The 24,663-nt window shown below is 34.2% G+C and overlaps 1 protein-coding gene across 9 annotated transcripts in view; it reads left to right on the top strand.

Annotated features, from left to right (window-relative positions):
- The window catches only part of LOC123556906 (ets DNA-binding protein pokkuri-like), a 135,169-nt gene that overhangs the window by 77,712 nt on the left and 32,794 nt on the right, over positions 1-24,663 (top strand). For all 9 annotated transcript variants that reach the window (XM_053543238.1, XM_053543240.1, XM_053543239.1 and 6 more), the window contains one exon: positions 23,588-23,722. In XM_053543238.1, coding sequence (XP_053399213.1) covers positions 23,588-23,722 — 135 coding nt within the window. The remainder of the gene's footprint in view (positions 1-23,587; positions 23,723-24,663) is intronic.

Raw genomic sequence — 24,663 nt, 5'->3', positions numbered from 1 at the left:
GAAAAAAAACTTGCATGATTTCACATGAGTAATTTGTAGTATGACATGTTAGTATGTTAATGACTTTTAGCATTCTAGAAATATATATAGAGTTAAATATGGTGAATGAATAATTTATTTTTCTCTGTCTCATCAGTCAGAGCTATGTATTGAAAACCTAATTATTCCTTTTGTAATTTACGAGTTATTTTTTAGGTTGGGTTCAATGTCGCACTGGGGGAAAAAAATAAGTCATAATTATGGTAACTTTCCAGCTTTTGCTGGCGGAGGAAGACCCCAGGTTCCCCTCCCTGCATTATTTCAGGCACAAGTGGGCACTTGGTAGAACCACCAACCTTCAAATGCAAGCTGGATGGCTTCCTCAAACACCTCAAGTGATGTTACATGAATTTTTTTCACATTGATGGAGCAAATAAAGAAGTTATTTATAATTAATTGACGAGTGCTGTAAATCCAGCAAATATTTATGATATGTAAATAAATATTTGTATTTGAAAGTTACAGACTCTACTGTGTCTTGAATATTAAGATATATTAATGTCTATATTATAATTATGGTGTAAGATGATCATACTTTGTTATGGCAGCTGTAATTGTTTTGTAAATTCTGTTGAACTTTCAGGGGGAAATAAATGACTTCATATTCATTCACATACACTTAAAAAGTCGCAGAAGTGTTGCCTTAGGGAGAGGGAATTTCCATATTGTTGCACTTCAGACCTCCTTACAGATACTTTACAAGTGCTAAATCCTGAAGATCTTTTATTAAACTACTGAGACATAATTATTATTTTTACAGGAATGCAAAATTTTATTAATGAATGTTAAAACTTCATACGTGATAAGTTCGAAACTGTTCGATTCAGTAAAGCAATTGAGATGTCATTTAATTTCAGGGGGAGGGGGGGGGGGGGGGGTGGAGTCATGAAATTTCAGGGTTTTGACTAAAGTGGGATATGAATTGGTGGATTTCAAGTTTTTAAGTGTGTCATGAATCGACTCAACCAAGAAATCAACAAAAATTAGCCCCTCCCCACCCCATGAATATTAATGATTTTAAAGTTTAGTAGCTGTTGAATCTATTCATTTAATTTTAACAAAAAGCTAAACAAAAACAATAGTCTAAGGCATTGGCATTGCAGAATCATGTGATGTGTTACACCTGCATCATCAATCCTTCCTTCAGAAATTAAAGACATAGAAAGTCAGTTTGGTGTTGAAAAAAACATTATTTAGATAATGCAAAATATTTCATGGCTTGGCTGTTTTCAAGGGTACCTGAATCTATGGATTTGAATATTTTCAAAAGAGAACTTGTAAAGTTGTCTTGTTTTTCATTTCTGTTAGAGCTTAATACTATAGATTGATGCTGAATTTAAACACTGTCCTTGTAGAAATCTGATTTCATAGTAACTAATCATTTCTTAGTAATATGTGTATTGTACGAGGTAATGGTTCGATCAATTTGGGTTTTTCATTTTTGCTTCCAGTCATCACTTTATCCATACATGAAACTCTTAAAGTACATATTATATTCGATCATAACTTGTGCAAACAGTTCCAATATGGTACATCAGCGGTCAGAGTTGATGGAATTTCCTGTCACTTGAAGAAATCTTATTTCCAGAACCAAAATTTTGTATTAGTATGAGAGGTAAGGTTCACATGTGGCAATGCTGATAAATGCCAAAAGATAACTCTTAAAGTACCCTAAATCAACATAGCTGTGGACAAGCAGATTCCAATATGTGACATCGCGCAGGTTATGGAAGTCAGGATCATGTGACCTAAAATTTCTCTCCAACAATATTTTGTGATACGTATGGAACGCTCGCGGAGGCACGTGGTTGGTCCATGTGGCAAACTATAAATATTGTCAGACCATACACTTCATATATCTAAGTTCATCACAAGCTGGTAAATAAACTATTAGGAAATAAAGGTGTAATAGTAATTAAGTAAAAAATGTTTTTATGGTGTAGTCGAAAAAAGTTCCTGAATTTTCTATTTTAGCGCATTGCACATACTGGCAATCCAGAGGCTAAGAGGACATAATTATTTCACTCATGGAATGTATTTAACTTAAAAGAAGACGCTTTTCATGCTTATCTTTACATGTTTTCGAGCTTTAAACTTGAAGACTAAAGTTGATTAAAGTTTATCCTGTAGACTTGTTTCTGAAAAACAGCAGTTTGAAGATACTTGACCACAGTTAACTTGCATTTCACTGCATGATTTTCAGCACCCCTTTTTTGTTTTTGATCTTTTTCTACAACTGAATAGATAACTAAGTGAAAATCTAGAAAGTGAACAAATATGGCACTGAATTTTACATGAAACAAAGAACAATTTCTGTTATTGGTTTACAAGCAAATATGACAAATTAGTAATAAAAGGAAACAGAATGTAATATCAGCATAACAAGTTAATGCAGCAGTGGTGTTCCATAGGCAATAACTTACTCAGTGGGTCAAGACTTTGATAGTCAAGGCTACTGCGGACATTGGTGTTCTCTCATTACAGGAATAATTATTGACTGGTTCTCATTGTTATTGTTCATTATTTGGTATGCTGTAATTATCATATTTGTTTCATAGCTAATTACAACTTCCTGTCCGAGGAAATGGATATATAATTATGACCAGTTGTTAAATATGTATCTTGTCAGCATGTTGTTATTAGCAGATCAGCAGGAAATATTGAGTGTTTCAAGAAGTTTACTTGCATTCCAAGAAATACTGGCATTGGCACTTGATAGACATAAGATTTTTTCTAAAAGTGCATAAAAAAAATGTATAACTTTGTGTTAAAAAGAGATTATTAAAGCAGTTGCCATACTAAGATATTAATGCAAAATTTTGTTATTCAGAACAATTTGATTTCAAGTTGATCTACTGGCATATAAGGGAGGTAATCAAAACATTTAATTTTGAATTCTCATTCATTCTGTATTGATCCAATACTTAATTTAACTTTTTTCGTGAGATAACTTTCACTAAGAACAGGAAATAATGGGAAATAAATACATCTGATGTGCTTAACACAAAACCTGAGCTGCCACATAGCATACTAAGGGACTGAACAGTTAGAAACTGTTTTGTATTTGTGCATATATCACTTTCTGTGACATTTGTATACCAGATTCAGTTAGCGCAGTTAAAAATGTAATAAATTACATTTTACAATTTGCATAAGGTATTGAACATACAGTCATTAATGCGGTGAATTAAGGTCATTTGGAATTTTCAAGTGTACCTCTGTTTCTAGTTGTATTTGCAACATTAATTGTACTTATAATTTTGAAGTTGACCAGGCCAGAAAATTCTGATTAATTAAATTAAGTAGGACTGTTTACCTCCCTTCAGTAGTGAATGTTTTGAAAGGACTTGGATTAAGTACAAGTGATTTTCCTTCCATTTGAGAAATTTTCAAAATGTTAATTTTCTTTTTTTATTTAACTTCTCTGTTACATAGGCCGCAAAGTAGAGGTGTTTTTATTTCACTATTAATACGTAGTCTGAAAAGAAAAAAGTTGGCCCTGAAATTAGTAATAATTATCATAACGGGAAGTCCTTACTGTCAGAGTCCCTGAAAGTACCATAAGGTCAGATGTTATGTCAGCTTTCCATTATATTTGAAGACTTTTATAGTCTATGAGGCAAACAAAAAAGATATTCTTGGAATTCATTTAATGTCTTACTGTGAACTTAATGGTGATTCAGTCCTCATGTAACAGCTCAAAGATATGTAAATGTTTGTCAGAAACAGAACTTCCCTGGAAGTATATATGTAATTTTTCCTGTGTTACATCATGGGTTCTAAAGTAAAACATGAAACCAGTGTTTTACTAACACGAAGGATTCATATTGTAGCAAAGTTGGATTCATTTTAGGATTGAAAACTCTTGACTCTGGCCTTCACCCTGCAACGCCATTAAATAAGATGAAAAGACAAAACATAAAAAATAGTAATTAAGTAAAACAAATGTTTTAATGGTGTAGCCGACAATTCCCACTGCTACACTGATAAATAAAAGGTATAAAAATTTTTTGCTACACAATACTTTTACAACTTTTATTGCTGCTTGTTTGGGTAACAGTCTAGAGGAAATTCAGGAGATTTGACAATGTGGAACCATCTGCAATTTTTGTCTTTAGCAATTTTATTGGTACCCAATGGCTAACCTGAAACAAGAACTCATTATAATATCATCATTGTCTGTTTAAAACGATTTCTCTTCTCATTTAAATATAGCTGTCATAAAAATTTTACGAAAAAATTTCATTATTGATTTCATTAAAACATTTTTTTCATGCTCTTGCGGCTTGTTCAGATGACTGTGCAAATGTTAGTTTTATAATAAATGTATTTTATCAAAATCGGAATCATTTTTCCTTGTCTCGCCAGCATTTTAATTGCTGCCATGAATAAAAGCTTAGAAGATTTTGAATATTTTTAAAACTTATAGCTCATGAAACTGTTAAAGGCATTAAGCAGCCCAAAAAGTTAACACTGCAGTTATATGTTGAAAAATATTTTGTTTTTATACTACTTAATATGGAGGTCAGAGTAGAAACTTAGAGTGATCTTGAACTTTTTTTAAATTGATTGAAAAAGATGCCTTTGGGAAATGGAAAAAGTGGTCTTTGTTGACAGGTGGTTTGTTTGTTTACACAGATATTTTAGTTTACACTGTAAGTGGATAAACAAGAAAAAAACATTCATGAGTTATCATCATAAGAAGGGAGGTTTTTTATGCCTTTATTAGGAAGTTGTTTTAGCACAGGTTTGACTATGGCGATATTATTGATTAAAGGTGTTGTTGTTAATTTTTTATAGTCTTATTTTGAAACTTTCATGACTCGTAATTATACTTTGACTGCAACAGTGTATGTAGTACGTGTCTTTAAACATTAGAACAGGTTGATGGTTGTGGTTTATCCCTACAATAAAGGTTGAGTAGAGGTGAGTATTGTCTTTAAATCTAATAGTAGAATGATGGTGGTGTTTAAACTTTAATTAACTTAACACATGTAATTAAATTAAGAATTCCTTTTGAACTCTCAAATGGTGTCCAAAATGTACTGAACCATTATAGCTTGTTGTTTTCCTATTTTCTTCTTGGAAGTTGTAAACAATCCTGTTTCAATTTTGTAATAACCTCAACCAGGATTTGGACGTCAAAAAAGATTAATTTTAGGAAACGTTTTTTAAATGAGTCTCATGTATTTAATTGTCGCATATGGTAAATATCGCAGTTAAATTTGCCGCAGGCGGTGGAAGGGCAAGTTATCATATCTGTCACGTTTATGTCTTGTTTACGAAAGAGAAAATCTTGAATTCGCCTTGGGCCAAGCAGTCAAGTATTTAATGTCATATTATAAAACGTTTAAATTTGATTTCTCAATTAAAATGATGATTTAATTTGCAATTCAATGACAGAATTATGTTGTTGCATATGAATTGCATGTATAATTAGCAGAGATAATGTTGAAGCCTCATTAAACAAAAGCGTCTTTTGTTTAGATGGCCATGACATTTGTTTGGCGGCATTCTTTTTTAAAACTCGCGGTAGTCAGACCTGTTTTAATGAAGGAATTGCTTGATAGGTTAATGACAGTTTGAAACAATACATGATTGAGTAGTCTCCATTGCAGTTTAATAATCATGTACTATTACTAATTGCTGCAGCAAAACAATTCCTGTGTATTCGTAATTTAGCTAAATGGAAAGAAAAAAATCAATTGCGGGGGATTGTGAACATGGCATTTTAATGTAAAAAAAAGAGAAAATTTAATGCTCTCTGCATTGCAAGTGTTTTTTTTTTTTTTGGGGGGGGGGGGGGGGGGGTTATTAAAAAGTATACTTGACAAAAATAACTTAAAACAAGGCAAATTATTTAGAATGACTGTCATCTTTTTTCCTATTTTTAAAAGCTGAATATATTATGGGAAGAAGGCAGTTAAAACGGATGTTTTTTTGTATAAATTTAGTTTGAATAAAACATTATATCAGCTAGATTTATAGTAAGCAGTGACCTCTGCCCTTATATCTTAGTGAGTGACATAGTTATGAGACATTTTATGTTTTTTATTCAACCTTGGACAAAGTAACTACCGGTATATTTAGATGTAACAGGTCAGGTGGAGGTGTGTGTGTCAAGATGGCCCATCTTTGAACTGCGTCTTAAGGTCATCGCTACAACTTTGCTCAAACTTGAGTTCTGCCTTTAAAACTAATAGAGTATTTAAAAGCAAATTTTAGCAGTAATTGAAATAAAAATGAATAATACTTTGCGAACCAGGTTGTACGGAGTTGATTTAAACTGCTGTGACAGTTAAAGAATGTTATTTATAATTTACTAGAAAAAAACAACACTTTGAGCTCTAGAGAATTAATTGTTTTCTTCAGTAAATATAGCTTCAGAAGGCATTATTGACAGAAAGTTGCGGAAGTAGGAAGTGGAAAATACGTCAGTCATCGCCGATAATCAATAGACTGTCTGGTGTGAAACGAGTGCAGACCATTTTACTGCGGAGAATTTGGTCTATATTTGGCATGCTTGTCCCAATTTTCCTTGTATGTCATTGTACTAGCATCATCTTGAGATTTTTGCCTCTTAGTATTTATATTTGGTAAGGATGGCAGTCATACTTTTGAAATCAACTTTTAGCACTGTCTTCCGATCAGGAGCTTGTGAAGACCAGGCATTTTCAAAAATAGATTTAAACAGAAATAGAGGTTATTGATTGAATTCTTTAAGTACAGTCAGGACAGAAAGGTTGTGCATAATTTTAGCTGCTACAAATTTTATGTGGATGCTAATGTGAAGCAATCTTTGCAGTTTTTACCTGTTGAATATGGCCATGGTAGCTGAGACCTTTTAAATCAAAGCCTGTATTGCGAATTATGTTATTTCGTTGCATAGATACGTACAGGCCCCTAATTGTCACATGATTTATAAAAGTGAATTAACTTTTTAAAATGATCCTGTTACAACAATATAGTGTATTAAATGTTTCAGCTGTACCAAAAAATAGTGCCGTACATTTTGCATATATTACATACATTTTGCATTTATTACAAGAGTCTCTAAGCAGAAATACTGGTAATTCCCAAAAATGGCAGATTCGTGTGGTCATCAGTCATCACTGTTCTCACAACCTGGAATTAATACACTGGGACCCCGTTATAACACTGCCGTCGGGGTCCAAGGTTTGAGACCCGCGGATCTAGCGGGGTTAAATTTATAAAGTGGGTTGGCCATATATGCCGATTGCGCAATACCCCACCCACCAGTAATGCATTAGGCGTATTTTGAACGATGCCTCCTTTTCAATAACAAATTCTAAGTGTATAAACGGGACATTGATTTACCTTATATGCTACTGGAAAATACATTTAAAAAATTATAACGCTGTGTCATCTTCTCATTTCGTCGTAATTCCAAAAGAAAGTTGAAATTCTGAATCCAGGAAGTAAACATATAAAGCTGTGTGAGAAGCACGCGGTAGTGTAAATTACAATAGCGGGGGTTTTTATGCCCCCGAAGGGAGGCATATAGTTTTTGAACCGTCTGTCGGTCTGTCAGTCTGTCAGTCTGTCCGCAATTTTCGTGTCCGGAATCCATTATCTTTGTCATCGCTGTGGATTTTCAAATTAACTGGCATAATGTGTACACTAAGACGACTGTCCGCGCAAACCAGTCCATAGCAGAGGTCAAGGTCACCTTAGATTAAAGATAGTCATTGATGCGGGCGGTCATTCTTGTATAAGATGGATTTAATAATGATAATGTGTACAACAGTAAGAGATCTGCGCAAGACCCAGTCCATAGCTAAATGGATCAAGGTCAACACTAGACTTAAAGGATAGTGCAAAGATGGCGTAGTCATCCATATCTTGTCATCGATGATGATTTTCAAATAACTGGCATGAATGTGTACACAGTAAACACTGTGCGCAATGACCAGTCTTACTCAAAGGTCAAGGTACACTTAGACTTAAGTAGTGATTTGGCGTTGTCCGGTCATATTTTTCATCGATGTGATTCAATAACTTGCATGAAATGTTACACAGTTAAGACGACGTTCACGCGCAAGACCCAGTCCATTCTCAAAGGTCAAGGTCACACATGCTATTAAGGATAGTGCATTGATGGCGTGTCCGTCAATCTTTGTCATCATGTGATTTCAAATAACTTGCATGAATGTACCAAGAAACATGTCATGCAAGCCAGGTCCTAGCTCAAAGTCAAGTACACTTAGATGTTAAAGGTCTTTTTTATGATGTGCATTGATGGCGTGTCTGGTCCTATTTGTCATTCAAAGATGGATTTTAATAATACGTAAGGTGACACAGTAAGCATGTGTCGCCGCAGACAGCGAGGTCAGGTCTAAATGCATGGCAAATATTATTATAAAGTGCATCGGGCATGTGTCATCCATGGAAGCTCTTGTTTTTTTTAAATTTGGGAGACAAGACCATATCGTGTTATACCAAATACCGCGGTATATCGAATAGCATTATAACGGGTTTCGAGTGTATGAGTTCTGCCGGTATATAGGTATTTGATGATGACGATTTGAAGCTTGAGTCTGTGTCTGTGTAGATGTTGTACTGCGACAATTGTTTCAAGTGACCTTGGTTAAGAAATATTATATTTTGATATATTGATACATTAAAAAAATATTGTTGAAATACATGAGGTAGCACATCCTACAGAAATCTTAGGAATGTGTAGACTTAATTATAGTGACTTATTCTGTGTATTCAGAGTGTTTGAATTAAAGTGTTTCAGCCTTTCTGGTTATTATGTCTCAAACCACACAGTGGTGTTGGAGACATATTGAATTACTCCAGCCTGTGTGTCTGTCTGTCTGTCTGTCTGTCTGTCACAAAGCTAGTCTGCACTCTAAGTCGAACACTTCTCATCCGATCTTCACCAAACTTCAACAAAATGTGTCTGCCAATAAGTGCTCGGCCAAGTTCGATAACTAGCCAAATCGGCATAGGCACTTCGGAATTATGGCCCTTGAATTACCAAAAATCACTCAGATTTTTTGCGCATTTTTGCCCCCAAACTGGCGCCTATACTACTTTTAGAAGTAGTAGTATAGGCGTCCTTTTGGTGTCAAGAAAGCGCATGCACATGTGGATTAAGTAAACAGTATATAAAGACTCACTTACTTTTTAGATGATTATAGGCAGTTGTGGGTCTCAAAAGCATATCTCTAGTATCATTTTGGTTTTTTGGTTCTAAAATATCTTAATAGAATGCTAGATAAATTTGGTTGCATTCTTTTATATTAGAATTGCAAATTTTACCTTCCAAATTATTGTATATTTCAATCAGATTTTACTGATTTATAGTAATTGAGACTGCAAATAAAAAAAAGGAGGGGTCAGCTTATAATGTCAGACAATGCAGTTATCATTTTCCAATGAAATTTTCCGTCTTGTTTCACTTCAGTCTGTCTCCAATTACTCAACCTCTATAAGAAATTTCCTTATTTGGGTATATTTCTGTAAATAATATCTCACTTTTTTGTAAAAGACATTGATATTTAAAGGACATTGAACCTGTTCTGCCTAATTACATGATTTCCTATCATAATACTATGCTGAGTGTATTGTATTAGATATTTCTTTTAAAGGGATGTTACACTCACTTTTTTGTGTGTGTGTGTGTGTGGGGTGAGGGGGGGGGGGGGGAGAAAATATCTCGATATTTGTTGAAAATGATATCTCATAAACTAGTGATTAGTTCAGGTATTTCTTCTGGGACGCTTGAAATTATGACCAGAATGAAGTCTACCTGGTTTTTTACACACATTGATTTTCAGTTTTCACTTTTTATGCCCCAGAAGGGAGGCATATTAGTTTTCAACTGTCCATCCGTTCGTTCGTTCATTAGTCACAACGTTAACTTTTTGCATGAAGGCACTTTACTCGCAAACCACTGCACCCAGGACCTTCAAACTTCACATGCTGATAGTACTTATTGAGTACACCACCCCTACTGACTTTGGGGTCACCAGGTCAAAGGTCAAGGTCACAGGGGCCAACGTTAACTTTTTGCATGAAGGCACTTTACTCGCAAACCACTGCACCCAGGACCTTCAAACTTCACATGCTGATAGTACTTATTGAGTACACCACCCCTACTGACTTTGGGGTCACCAGGTCAAAGGTCAAGGTCACAGGGGCCAACGTTAACTTTTTGCATGAAGGCACTTTTCTTGCGAACCACTGCACCCAGGACCTTTAAACTTCACGTGCTGATAGTACTTATTGAGTACACCACCCCTACTGACTTTGGGGTCACCAGGTCAAAGGTCAAGGTCACGGGCCAATGTTAACTTTTTGCATGAAGGCACTTTACTCGCGAACCACTGCACCCAGGACCTTCAAACTTCACATGCTGATAGTACTTATTGAGTACACCACTCCTACTAACTTTAGGATCACCAGGTCAAAGGTCAAGGTCACAGGGGCCAATGTTAATTTTTTGCATGAAGGCACTTTTCTTGCGAACCACTTCACCCAGGACCTGCAAACTTTACATGCTGATAGTACTTATTGAGTACACCAACCCTACTGACTTTGGGGTCACCAGGTCAAAGGTCAAAGTCACAGGGGCCAATGTTAACTTTTTACATGAAGGCACTTTACTCGCGAACCACTGCACCCAGGACCTTCAAACTTCACATGCTGATAGTACTTATTGAGTACACCACTCCTACTAACTTTAGGATCACCAGGTCAAAGGTCAAGGTCACAGGGGCCAATGTTAATTTTTTGCATGAAGGCACTTTTCTTGCGAACCACTTCACCCAGGACCTGCAAACTTTACATGCTGATAGTACTTATTGAGTACACCAACCCTACTGACTTTGGGGTCACCAGGTCAAAGGTCAAAGTCACAGGGGCCAATGTTAACTTTTTGCATGAAGGCACTTTACATGCAAACCGCTTCATTCAGGACCTTCAAACTTCACATGCTGATAGTACTTATTGAGTACACCACCCCTACTGACTTTGGGGTCACCAGGTCAAAGGTCAAGGTGCTGCGGGGGCATTTGTCACCATTAGTGACAGCTCTTGTTTTTTTAATATATCTCTGGCATTTATACCCTTACGAAAATTTTCAGTATTGCCATTGTTATACCATTGCATTGTCAGTGTATGATCAGTTTGTTACCAGTTTAATGTCAGTCTGTTGTCAATTTTATGGTATGCTATTATCAGTTCTGGATAATTAAAACCAGTGCAGTTTACCAGCTTAATACCATATCTGACAACAGAGTGGTAATAATCTGGCAACACAGTGGAAATAAGCTGACTACAAACTGGACAGTGATTAAAATTCATTATAATCAGACAACATCAGAAGTATGTGACTTTTTATTCAAAGATAGAGATGAAACTTATCATTTTCCAATAAAATAACTGACATCAAAATGACTTCACACTGCCACTAAAAAAGATTGACAACAAACGTCCAATAAGCTGACAATAGGTGTGAATTCGTATTTTCCAGACTACTGTCAGATCTGGCAACACACTAGCTAGAAAACAACTGGCTAGAAAATTTCTGGTACTAAACTGGCAATATATGGCAACATACTGTCAAGAAAGTATCACTCATTCATTGAGTTAATCTTACTTATTTCCCATAGGAAAATTCTCTTTATTCCCATTGTATTGTCATTGTAACATTATAGCATTGTTAGTGTATGGTAAGTTTGTTTCCAGTTTTGTGCCAGTATATTGGTTCTTTTATATTTATCTTTAATATGAATATTAATGTGCAGTGCAGCCTTAAACTTAAAACCTTTGTTTGTTTGTGAGTAAATTTTATTAGAAATTAAGATTTGCATTATTTCAGTTATTAATAACATAAGATTGAAATCAAAAGAACATCAAAATATTTGACCAAAATAAATCAGCATGTTTAATTTTACAGGGTAGCAAAAATACATGACTTCTAAATTTTCTGTATCTGTTCAGCAACTACTTCTGTTTAGCACAAATAGTTGTTGAGGACAGATTCTGTGTTACAATGAAAACAAATAACTGTAAAATAATGAAAAGGTACCTTTACATTGTGCCCACCAAGGCTGGAAAACTATTTAAAACTGAAAATAATTTTGGAGGGAACAAAATCAATACTCAGCCATTTTTATAAGGTGTCTTGTAATATTTTTGTTGTTGTGAAAATTGCTAATTTTAAGATGGATATATTGCCAGTGTGTAACTAGTGTATTGTCAGAATCTGCTCTGAGTAAATTTATATCCAATGTACTGTCAGACAGATAGAAAATCCATACTGTTGTGAAGTCAGGTGCTATTTAAAAAAAGACAACATCTTGTCAATTATATCTAGTGTGTTGCCAAATTGTAACCATATGCTGACATTATACTGACACTAATACCAGTTTATTTCCAAAAATGGAAATTGTAGTGCCAGTATCATACCCTGTTGTTGTCAGGGAGGCCATCCAATAGCCAGTCTGTTTCTGGCAAGTGTGTTGCCATTGTCATGCCAGAAAACAGTTTTGTAAGGGCATTGAACTGATGGATACTGCGACATTGAACTACGTTCCACCAAAACAAATTGCTTGAGGGCTGCTGACATTGAACTCTATGGATACTGCGACATTTAACTACATTCCACCAAAACAAATTGCTTGTGTGCTGCTTTGAAATGTGCAAAAAAATCTCACTGAAAAATATCTCGACAATTTCGCATGTAATTATTGCATTTTAATACTGTGCATAATATCAGACAGGTTTTTATAAATGCATCGAAAATGCGATGGAAGGAGACATTGCAATTGCAGTAATGAAAACCGTCCCCATATCCATCTGTGCAAAGCATAAAACTGATCAGCATTTACAGCTTTTGATTATAGCAAAGGATACTTTAATTACCTAGATGGATACATAACTATTTTGTCACATTCATGTCACATGACAACTAACTGTTTTGCAAATATTAGGATTAAAAGTATGATAATGATTACGATGTTTACTGCAGACAGAGTGTGGTACAAATCCTCCACTTATTAGCTAATAATTCTCATTTAATGAAGCAAGATTTTTTGCTTCCTTTTGCTTGTCTTGTAACCAGTTGAGTGATACCACCACATGGGCCTGTGCTGGTGCCATATGGTTATAAATTCAGTCTTAATTAGATTATAAATATAATTGTTCCCCCCCCCCCCCAACTTTTAGAAATGTTCTAGCATTGTTCATGAATAGTGTTCAAGAGCTGTACTAGAACTAAATTGTCTTAAAGTGCGCAAGAACAATTCAAGTACATTTTTAGAAATGTTAAATTGGACAAATTTTCAAGAACAAACTGTTCTTAAAAATGTTACAGTTTCAGTTCAAGAACTTTGTTTTAGGAACAGTTGTCCTAGAATTGTTCCTAAAATATAGTTCTTGAACTGAAACTGTAACATTTTTAAGAACAGTTCAAGAACTTTGTTTTAGGAACAATAATTATTATTGTCCTAGAATTGTTCCTAAAGTATAGTTCTTGAACTGTTCTAAAATAGAATTAAAATTAGAACATTTAAAGAAAGCAGAGTCTTTTTACAAAATCAAGAGATTAATTCATTTCAAGGACCCATGCAGAACATTTAAAGATATTTTAAGGACCTTTTTAAAAACTTTCAGTGTCAAAAACTGTTCTTAAACATGCAAAAATTGTTCAAAAGAACACCTCAAAACCATATAGATGTTCATAAATTGTTCTCATAATGTGCAAAAATTGTTTATAAGAACACTTCAGGACCATATGAAGAACATAAAATGTTCTTAAAATGTGCAAGAAATGTTTTTAAGAACACATAAGGACAAATGAAGAACACCAAATTTATGCTCACAAACTGTTCTTAAAATGTGCAAAAACTGTTATCAAGCTGTTCAGGAAATATGAAGAACACAAAATGTTCAAAAAACTGTTCTTGATATGTTCAAATTGTTTGTAAGAACATTTTAAGAGTAAATTTAGTTTGTGAACTGTTCACAAACCTAAGTGTTAAATGTGCTAGACTTCTTTAAGGACAGTACAAGAACACCAAGGATTTTCAAAAAGTTCAAGAACAAAGCTTTTGAACTGTTCAAGTACAGCTGTTCTTAAATGGTTTCAGTTGCAGTTCAATTACAATATTGCACAGTTCTTGAACAGTTCTTAAACATAATTTAGTGGAACTTCACACAAGTGATCAGTACCAGTACCGCAACCTTACTTGTGCATGGTTCATGTAAAGTTCTTTCAGAAAAAAATTCTGCAGAGTTTTGGGACTTCGTTTTTTGTTACTATACTATATATACATACAGTCCACATAATTATGCAATATTGTGTGCATCAAATTGCGGTGTACTGTGTCAGTAATATTTTAAATGGATAATATTTTAAATGGTAACTTATAAACACATTATTTTTGTCTGCATTTAAATATTTTTGTTGCAGGCAGCATTGAAATTAAGTATTTACTGCTTTAACCCTTAGCCTGCTGGCAGCAAATGATTCTGCCTTTGAGACCAGTGTAGTCCAAATTGAAAGATGGACAAGTTCATTATAGAAATTTAGCAGGGTAAGGGTTAGTATGTATTGTAGGTTTTTAAGAAAAATAACTGGAAGTATTTACTAATGTGACATGTTACGGATTGTTAAATATTTTGAAATGTAATAATTTCTGTGTTCCTGTATGCGTATATAGGGAAACTTTAAAAACCCTGTCAGAAAATGCTGGGCCAATTTATAAATAATTTCACAGGTATTCTCCATTATGTGACCCACTATCAATAATGTTATTCAAGCAGCCTGTGAAACTCAGACAAGTTATTTAGGCCCATCAAGGCCCTCTTGTTGAATGGCTCTGCTGGGGGTATCCGCTATAAATATAGATGTTGCACCAACAATTTTGATGGGATATAGCATGTTCGTTTTTTTGGCGAGTAATTTAATTTTACTGCAGTATTATGCAGGAATGCAGGAAAAACATAAAATGCAGAATTCCCCCGCAGAGTGCATGTCGTACGGTTTCTGGAAGTAATAATTCTGTTTTTAATCGTCAAGCAACTGGATAAGTAGTTTTGTCAGTTATTTGTCAAACAGTTTTCGAGTAAATTATTCGTGTAAATTATTTACTGTTTTTTTATGATATGATGCTAATTTGTTCATGATGTGGCAAGAGTTACAAAACGTTCATTATTCTGGTGTTGACTGAAAGCCGAATTTATCAGTAGCGAATAAAAGCAGTATTCCTTATTACTTTCCGCTGTCACTGTCTTACCTAAGTGTTACTGTTTTATTACATAAAGCAGTTTATGTCTATACCACTATTTTTTTTCCAAATCTAACCTTAGAGAACTCTCACAGTAATTAAGAAGGCTGCCAGTTATAAAATGTGTTCAGTTAATTTAGGTCATTTTTAGCTTGACTGTGCAAAGAATAGTCCTTGCTATATATTGTACTCAGCCTGGCGTTGGCATCTGTGTCACATCTTGGTTAAAGTTTTGCACGCAAGTACATATAGCTATCATTTACAGGCATATAGCTTTGAAACTTATTGTTTTCTTTTTCTTGGTCAATGACCAACCACACTGGATCAAGTCCCATAACTCTGACATGTATTTCGTCCATATTATGCCCCCTTTTGGACTTAGAAAATCCTGGTTAAAGCTTTGCATGCAAAACCAATGCAGATATTGAATTGAAACTTCACAACATGTCTTCGGGGTTGTAAAACTAGTTGGTAGCAACAAGTCCCATAACTCTGACATGCAAATATGAAATATTGAAAAAGAAACATTGAGCTGCCATTCTTGGAGACTGCCAATTAAGTCTGATTTGAGACTGTTATTAGCAATATTTCTGAAGCATCAGTTTTATGGTGATTCTTAGAACTAGAAAAAATGAAAACATTGAAAAAGTGTTGCTAATGATTCAACTGTAGTGGTTAATTCAAGGACATGTTGTTTGCAGTAATTGTATAGGAGATTTTTTAAAAAGCCATGTAGAACAACTTTATGTGTGTTGTGATATAAAAAAATATTTTCGATGTTTTGCAACATGTATGTTCTGTTGGTGCCTGAATGACAGTTGAGAAGTGGACTATGTAAAAAAAGTCTTTGTTACGTACACTTCGAACAATGTCTTGTTATAATACTTTTCAGATTTTGGGAGACTCGTCTTGTAAGTTGAAGGCTGGAATTGGCAAAATAAAACAAGTTACAGTTGGCTGGAAGTACTAAGTACTGAAGCATATTTACCCCCCATACTGAAAATAACAATATAATTGAAAGTCAGAGATTTTTTTACCAGTGGCATTACGTTGAATTATAAAATGCGTCATGATAACACACTTTCATTAAAGAAGATATTTATGTCATGTGTAATGTGTGTGTTGCTCAAGCCTGCACAGTTTGACTAACTTGGTAAATGTCTGTTGAGTAGCAAAGTAATGTCAAAAGAATCTTTGGTGTAATTTTAAAAAGATTTTGATGTTATCCAACAAGACTGTAGGAATGAACATGTAATAACATGTTAAATAAGTTCCCTTTCAAGAAAAAGAAAAATTATGCATTGCATTAACACAAGGGGAAAATTTACATCAGCAATTCTGGTATAAGTATCACGCATGTCGACATTATTGAAGTCAGCAATAAATTGCAGAATTATACATTCATTTGAATGAAATAAACTTTTAGGAGTGGGTGGGGGGCGGTCTTTAGTAAATTTATATATTTAGTTTGTCACATTCAGATTCTCACCTGCTAACCTGAAGCTCCATTCCTAACTTTGTGTCCTCAGTATATGTGCCCTGTATGTTTTATGGTTAATATAAATTGCTTGACAACCAAAGAAAGATTACTACAAAGTCTGGAATTGAATAAATATCAAATGGGTGCTAAAATGGATAAGTAACAAAAGCAATAATAACCATTGCTATGAGTTGAGTGGCCCCTGTAATTAAATTTGTCTAGTCAAAAGTATCATCAGTTGATCAGGTAATGTTTGACATGCAGTAATGGGTCATTAGCAATATAGTCCATGCTTTTATCTTTAGTTCACATTGCTTTCCTAGCATTTTGTTGTAGAGGTGAAATATTCAAAGAAAGACATTTAGTTGCACATGTTTTAGGGGGAAGTTATTAATCTTCATATTTGATGTTTATTAATGTCCTTTACTAATGTTTGAAAATTATTTTTCCTCCTCAGTTCTTCAAAAGCTGTTGGGAAAGAAATACTTGCAAATAATAGATTATGGGAATATTGCAAAAACAGCTGTCACAGAAAGGAAGCAATGCATTGTGGGATTTTCAAATGTTTTTTTTACAATACTTATTATGTTTTATGGTTTAAAAAGAGAACTTCTTCTCTGCACTTTACAGATAGTTTTTCAGCAAAGTATGGCAGTTTATCACTGCATTATGAGTATATACAGTAAATGTTTTCTTTATTTTGCATTTTTAAGTGAAAAATGAAGGTTTTCTTTACATGCAGATGGGTAAGATACATGCTTTTCTTAAATGCATTTAAGGTGTGATGAAGATTTCCTTTACCGAGTGTTAGGGGTATGGTAGAGGTTTTATACACAGTGCATTAAAGGTAGGGTAAAGTCTTTCATATATGAACAGTGAGGGGGAGAAGTTATGTTAACGGTTAGCCCCATTTTTGAGAAAAAATCAAACAACATCATAGTGTATCTTTGAAATAAACATGTCATTGAAAGAAAAGGTTGTTTTACATGAAAATAGAAAATTGAACAGCATATAAAACATGTATATGAATCTACAAAACAATTGTCAATTTACTGATACATACATTGAATTCTGGAGAAGGACTGCAGGGCCACACTTTGAACACCTTTAAAAACTCTTTACATACTGACAAATATCTTCATTTTAATGCATTTGCAACAATGTCCCAGTGCTGAAATTTCACATAACAAGGTTGAATGTAGTTATCAGCAATTGTATGTTTTTAGTTCATTACAAATGACATTCATTTTTAAAGGGGGACAACTTTTTTAGAATAATTTTCAAGTATCCAGATGTAAGGGACAATTAGGTAGAGCATGTACTGGACAGATAGAGTTTTGGTAAAGATGTTGTTTCTTTACCAAGTATTTCTGTGTTTTGACGATCTGCTTCTAAATCTTAAAACATTCTTTTTAGCTCATCTGATTTTTTGAAAAAAAATGATGAGTTATTGTCATCACTTGAGCGGTTGTCGGCGTCGGCGTCGGCGTCGGCGTTGCCTGGTTAAGTTTTATGTTTAGGTCAGCTTTTCTCCTAAACTATCAAAGCTATTGCTTTGAAACTTGGAAGACATGTTCACCATCATAAGCTGACCCTGTATAGCAAGAAACATAACTCCATTTTGCTTTTTGCAAGATTTATGGCCCCTTTTGTACTTAGAAAATATCAGATTTCTTGGTTAAGTTTTATGTTTAGGTCAACTTTTCTCCTAAACTATCAAAGCTATTGCTTTGAAACTTGGAATACTTGTTCACCATCATTAGCTGACCCTGTACATCAAGAAACATAACTCCATCCTGCTTTTTGCAAGATTTATGGCCCCTTTTGGACTTAGAAAATATCAGATTTCTTGGTTAAGTTTTATGTTTAGGTCAACTTTTTCTCTTAAACTATCAAAGCTATTGCTTTGAAACTTGCAACACTTGTTCACCATCATAAGCTGACCCTGTACAGCAAGCAACATAACTCCATCCTGCTTTTTGCAATAATTATTGCCCCTTTTGGACTTAGAAAATCATTTTCTTGGTTGAGTATTATGTTTAAGGCAACTTTTCTCATAAACTATCAAAGCTATTGCTTTAAAACTTGCAACAGTTTTTCACAATCATAAGTGGACACTGTACATCAAGAAACATAACTCTATCCTGCTTTTTGCAAGAATGATGGCCCTTTTTAGACTTAGAAAATCATGGGTAGGACAATATTTCTATTATACAAAAAAAATCAGATGAGCCTCAGCACCCGCAAGGCGGTGCTCTTGTTACCACACGCAGTAATATAATTATCAGGATGATATTGAATTATATGTTTTTGTCAGTCAAGGTTTGCTTCAATTTTTAGCTTAGCATGAAACTTGTCATGGAGATTTCTTCTTTGAGTTTTGAAGTGCCTGTATTGATAGGGTATATATTATATTTAAGTGTCTCCTCCTGTTTACATAGGTAGGAACTATAACACACTGCTTTGTTCTCATAATTGTTACATGGTTTTTTATGATGTGCAACTTGAGCAATAGAAATTAGTTTTGTTGTATGTGGACATTATTCTAAGTCAGAGAAAATGAAACAGATGTAATGTATGAAGATGATTATAAATAATTCTTTTCCATTCCATGGGTAAAAAAAAGCAAAAAAAAGCAATAAACGTATTTGAAAAGGATTTTTCGGAGCTATTTGTTGAGAGTTCTGAAGGGGAATTGTTGGAAGTCTAAAATGTTGTTTTGTTTTGAAGCACATGTAACATCCCTGATCGATCTATTTATAGAATATTTTATGTCAAATTATTACTTTTTCGTAGATTTTTGGTGTGTACAGTGACAACTCGTAAATCTTTCCAAATAGGGAAAAAAGTAATAAGGAAAAACAGTTTCTGTAAAGTGCATTGTTGAATTTAAGGAAGTGCACATTCAAATGAAACAAACAAAGTAGTTAAGTTAAAAGTGTCTTGACTGTATTTAATTTCCGCAATTTTTTGAGAGGCTTAAGAGAGTAAGAAGTGGTAGGACATTTAGGGAAGCAAAAGCTTTAGCCTTCAGATCCGCTCCTATAGATTAATCATAGCAAAATGTAATATTTTTTCCGTGTACAATTTCATAAGCTGAGTAATTTGTTTCTCTTTGTAGCTAGCGGATATGGGTAATAAAGAAACAATAGATTCTGTTCTTTAATTATTGTCAATAAATGATGTAGGAAAAGTGTAATCTTACACTAGTTTTCAGCAAAAGAAAGGGAATTAGAGGTCCAATTTACTGCTGTTTTAAAGAAAAAAAAGGGCAGATAATGAGTGAGAGATTGCTTTGATCTTAGACCTCCACATGCCCACCACATGGACAAGTCTTTACTTAGTACACTAATACAGCTTTTACGTCCCTGTGAAGTAACTTTTATCTCCCAAGTGTGACTTTTGATGGTCATAAGGTATTATTGCATCATAATAAAGTTCCTTTTTTTACCTGCAGCAGAAATTAGTAATCTCTTTTTGTTTGGAAATACATTAAACTGTATCAGAGAAATCAGTTACACGGAAGATCTGTGTATCTATATAAAATGGGTCATAATAGTTATAGGAAATAGTGTTGTTGAGATGAGTGCTAAATGTGTTTTCAATACTTAAGCAGTTGATTACATAAGTATATCTGAGTGATAAAAAAGAGATAGGAAATCTTTTTCTGTCTCTTTTTGCATTTGGGAAGTGACAGTTATTAACATTGCATGAGAGTTTTGAAGGATTCCTTCCATTCATTCTTTTGATGCATTATAAGTATGATAGTTATACCTAGTTTACACCAGGGGTCACCAAAAAGGAAAGTAACTGCATGGGTCTGCTCATTTTGTTTGAACTACTGTTTATGTTGACGAAATGACTTTTTCCTCTTCTTGTTAGCAAACCAACTCAGTATTTCAGCTAAAAAGGGGCATTTTTGACCCCTATTTTGGGTAATGCATAAAGTAAAGTAGATAATATATATTACATAATGTTTTGTTAAAAAATTCTAAGGTGTTGTATGAAATAGGATTTTGTGTACTTTCTGATCAAATTCCTCTCCTTTTGAAAGTGTTTTTGAAAAAGGTCATCCTTCACTGAGAATTTCTGAAAAGTTGAAATAAATCAGGAGTTCTATTTCCAGACTGTTTTTCCATTCCAAAAACTCCTATTTCGGTTTTGTAAATTTCTAAAAGAAGCGATATCTACATGTAGAGTCCTTGTCAACATTTCTTCACGAACATACAACCAATTCCAAAAACAAAAACTTTATAAGATTCAAGGAGACACAATTACATATTAATTCGCTTTTGGAGCTCAAGCACATTTTTGAGTCGGCTAAATGCTGTCAAGCGTTTGACGAGTCCTTGCTATCGCACGATTTCTCATTCTTAAATGGCCTCACAACACAGCGAAGTGATGTAGTTCCATTGGATTGTCTCTAATTTCAAAGAGTTCATTGATCGAATGAAGTTCATTTATGTCAATCCTATTTGCTATGACCAATATACGATGTAATCTGTCATATTTATGACTTGTAATTGTGCAATACTCGAATAAAGCCACGTATTTTCTTCCGCGGTAACTCATTAAGCATAAACACGCATAACCATTCTGCGGGATTTGGTAATACATTTGCGCATATGATTATGGTGACGAATTTTATGCCCTTTGTCACAAAATAGCAAATATGATGTTCAGAAATTCAAATAAAAACTGCATATTAACTTATTAGCCAAATTATCCATTTGTTACCCTGTCCGTTTCAAAAAATAATCTTTAAAATCATTGCGCAAATAACAAATTTATTGTGCTGTGCATTTTATGAATTGCCCAGACTTACAAAGCTTGCGTAACATCCAGCGAAAGACAAAATATAGTTCCAGAACATACTGCTAGTATTTTATTGAGTGGGTACCTCTGAAAGCATTGGAATGTCTCTTATCAAAGAGTTTACCACATCGATGAAATTAAATTATGACAGCTTTATTTTAAATGACCCGAATAAGATATGTGCAGTACGTTAATTCTTCCGCGAGACTTCGCGGATGAATCCTAACTACATTCTGGACACTTTTCGGTGAACAGCGTGACCTGTTTATAACAATGCTTCTACGACTTTGCGTGGGTTGAATTTTGTAGTCAGTAAATGGATAAATTATCGGAAGAAGAAGCTAAACTGTCTTCATATCATCACAATTTGTAAAACATATTGTTGAAACTGGAGATTTTGGCAGTATAAAAGAAAGTGTAATCATATCCGGATATAATATTTTGGGTAAATATCGAGCTGTGTTATGAAATTTAAACATTAAAGTAACAGACATGATAGATATTATTGTAACAGAAATGACTCTAGAATTGATTTTATAATACACATGTACATACATAGAATCAATATCAGACTTATATTCAAGTGCTGAGGCATGACCTGAAAGTAAAAATGAAGTGACAGTCATTCATACTTTGAATATTGTAATACTAAAAAGAATCTAGGTAATATTTAGAAATTGAAACATAAAATTTTCAGTTAGAAATCGCACCAAGGCTGTATCAAGGGTTTACATTTTCAAAATTTCCTTGTGGTGATACCCCAAACCCTACTTGCAGGAGGGGGTATCCTCCCACACCCTCCCCCCATATTGCCACTTTACAGTTTGATACATTTGCCCTTTTACCACCTGCCACAATGCCCATTTCAAAATCTGACTGCAGTTCAAAGCGGGAAGGAACACCCCTCCCAACACCCACGCTGCTACCGACCACGTAAAAATGGCTCAAACTTTTTTTCAGCCCAGTCTGGGCCTGTCTGTCTTCATGAATCAAAATGGATAATTGAAATTACATAGACTTGGGGACTACTGACATGGTTTGAAGGGGTTAACAGGTCTGAAATAGAATAAATGGTGGTTTTAACTAAAAAAGAACTGCATTTATTAATATTGGTTATCTTTTCCGAAATTGGTAGCTAGTCCGAGTAACTTCTCTTAGTTTCGAATGCGCAATTTTCCTGTCAGTGTAAACATTCATGACACTATATATTGACACTCAGCAACATTTACATATCTTTAAACGCAAAAATAAGTATACTTTAAATTCACATCCCTTATAATATGACTGAACAATACCTAGCGTGTGACACGGTTATTGGCAGGTCCCTTATCTGTAAAATATCTGAACAGTTCTTTCGTCCATCCGTTAGAAATTTTATGTGGCAATCCGCGCTATAAAATTTCAATATATAAATTTTCATATTCAAATTTTATCATGTGCGAATATATACCAGCCGATAATTGCCTGTTTTGGTAATGCCGGAGGCAAATGTTTACTGGAAAAATATTTATAGTCATGGGCAGTATCTTAGTGTCACCTGTCAAATTGTAGTTTGTACTTTCAACTTTTTTATTTTTGCGAACCACTCTTCAATTTTAGAGAAACATATTGGGTTTAAATACTTGTATAATGTCAGTCAAAGTTTTACTAGGCATCGACTGAATGTCCATTTCATCTATTGTAACAAAATCTCTGTTCAGTTGAAGAAAAAAACTAAAACCAAACTGAAACTGGTAGACTATACTACCAGTACATCAATCATTAGCCGACTCTCGGGCCCTTCAGGCCTTTGATTATATGTATCCAAGGCAAAATTTCGGCTGGCAAATCAAACTGTAACTTTCATAGCTAAGATATCATTAGATTCTAGCGAAATTTGTACTAAATATAACTAAACAACTGAACATTCTCTCATTCACCAATTAAAATAATTCTGATAAAAAGCTAACTGTTAAGTAATTACGAAGATTTATTTTTTGTATATTTTCAGTGGAAACGTGTGAACAACAGCAGAAAAATGGGCGACAGTTAGCTGCAGAAGCTTTACTGTGCATGGAATCGCCGAGCACAAGTTCTGAAAGTAAAACATTTCTCCAGGGAATTCTTCAGCAGCAACAGACAAATGGTAATTGTTTAAGGAAGTTTTAGTACAAGGTATTTTTAGTAAGAATCCAGTATTGACTGAGCCAGTACAGAGACCAAAATATTTCTTAGGAGATCGTAAGATTAGTGATAAGATCATAATAATCTGACATTGAAAAATTTGAAATAATTGTATTGTTTTATAATGATTCGCAAAGTAAACGCATAATTATAGCCCAACACCCTTTTGTGAGTGCACATACTACAATGTATATTTGTAATTTTGCAGAATCCCTATGAATCAGTGTTGTTAGCTTCTTCTCCTATAGCTCATTATCATAAAAGGGAGCAGGCATAATTTGGATAGGATTTGATGAAATTTTTAAGTAAATAAGACTTTATTTAATGAGAAAACGCTATAAGTAGGGTATCAATCTTTCATGAAATTGTCTCAAATGTGACATGATGTTCCAGGTCAAGAACAATTATGATGTTCCTGGTCAAGAACAATTATCATTACAGTTAAATGATGACATTCTGCCACAAATTTTTAAAACGTCGGCTGCAATAGAATCCATGTCTCTAAAAAAAAACATTTTTAAGACCTATCCAACAATAAAGGTCAATGTCTTTTTTGCTTTAAACTACACAATTTGTGCACAGTACCTGTAGCTTGAAATTGCAGGGGGAAGAGCAAAGTGCTCAAATTTTTCCAGGGTTTCAGTATAGGGAAAATGACATGGACCATCTTCTCATGAGCTGGGGTAGCCTTTGATGCTGAAGTGAAGAGTGTTTCACTATATTTGATGCATAATTATTTCTTAATATCCTTTACGCACCTGTAACATAATAAAACGTATTAGTGCCTGATGGCCCTTTCACGCTTCCGTAGAATCAACATTTATTACATGAAATTCATTTTGAAAATATATCTGAATTGTCTAGGTCTGCAGCTCTCAAATACGGAAATACCTTACATCCGAT

Source organism: Mercenaria mercenaria, chromosome 5, assembly GCF_021730395.1.
Source record: "Mercenaria mercenaria strain notata chromosome 5, MADL_Memer_1, whole genome shotgun sequence".
Lineage (NCBI taxonomy): Eukaryota > Metazoa > Mollusca > Bivalvia > Venerida > Veneridae > Mercenaria > Mercenaria mercenaria.
Note: the sequence above shows the minus strand (reverse complement) of the source record. Positions and strands in the feature narration are given on the sequence as shown.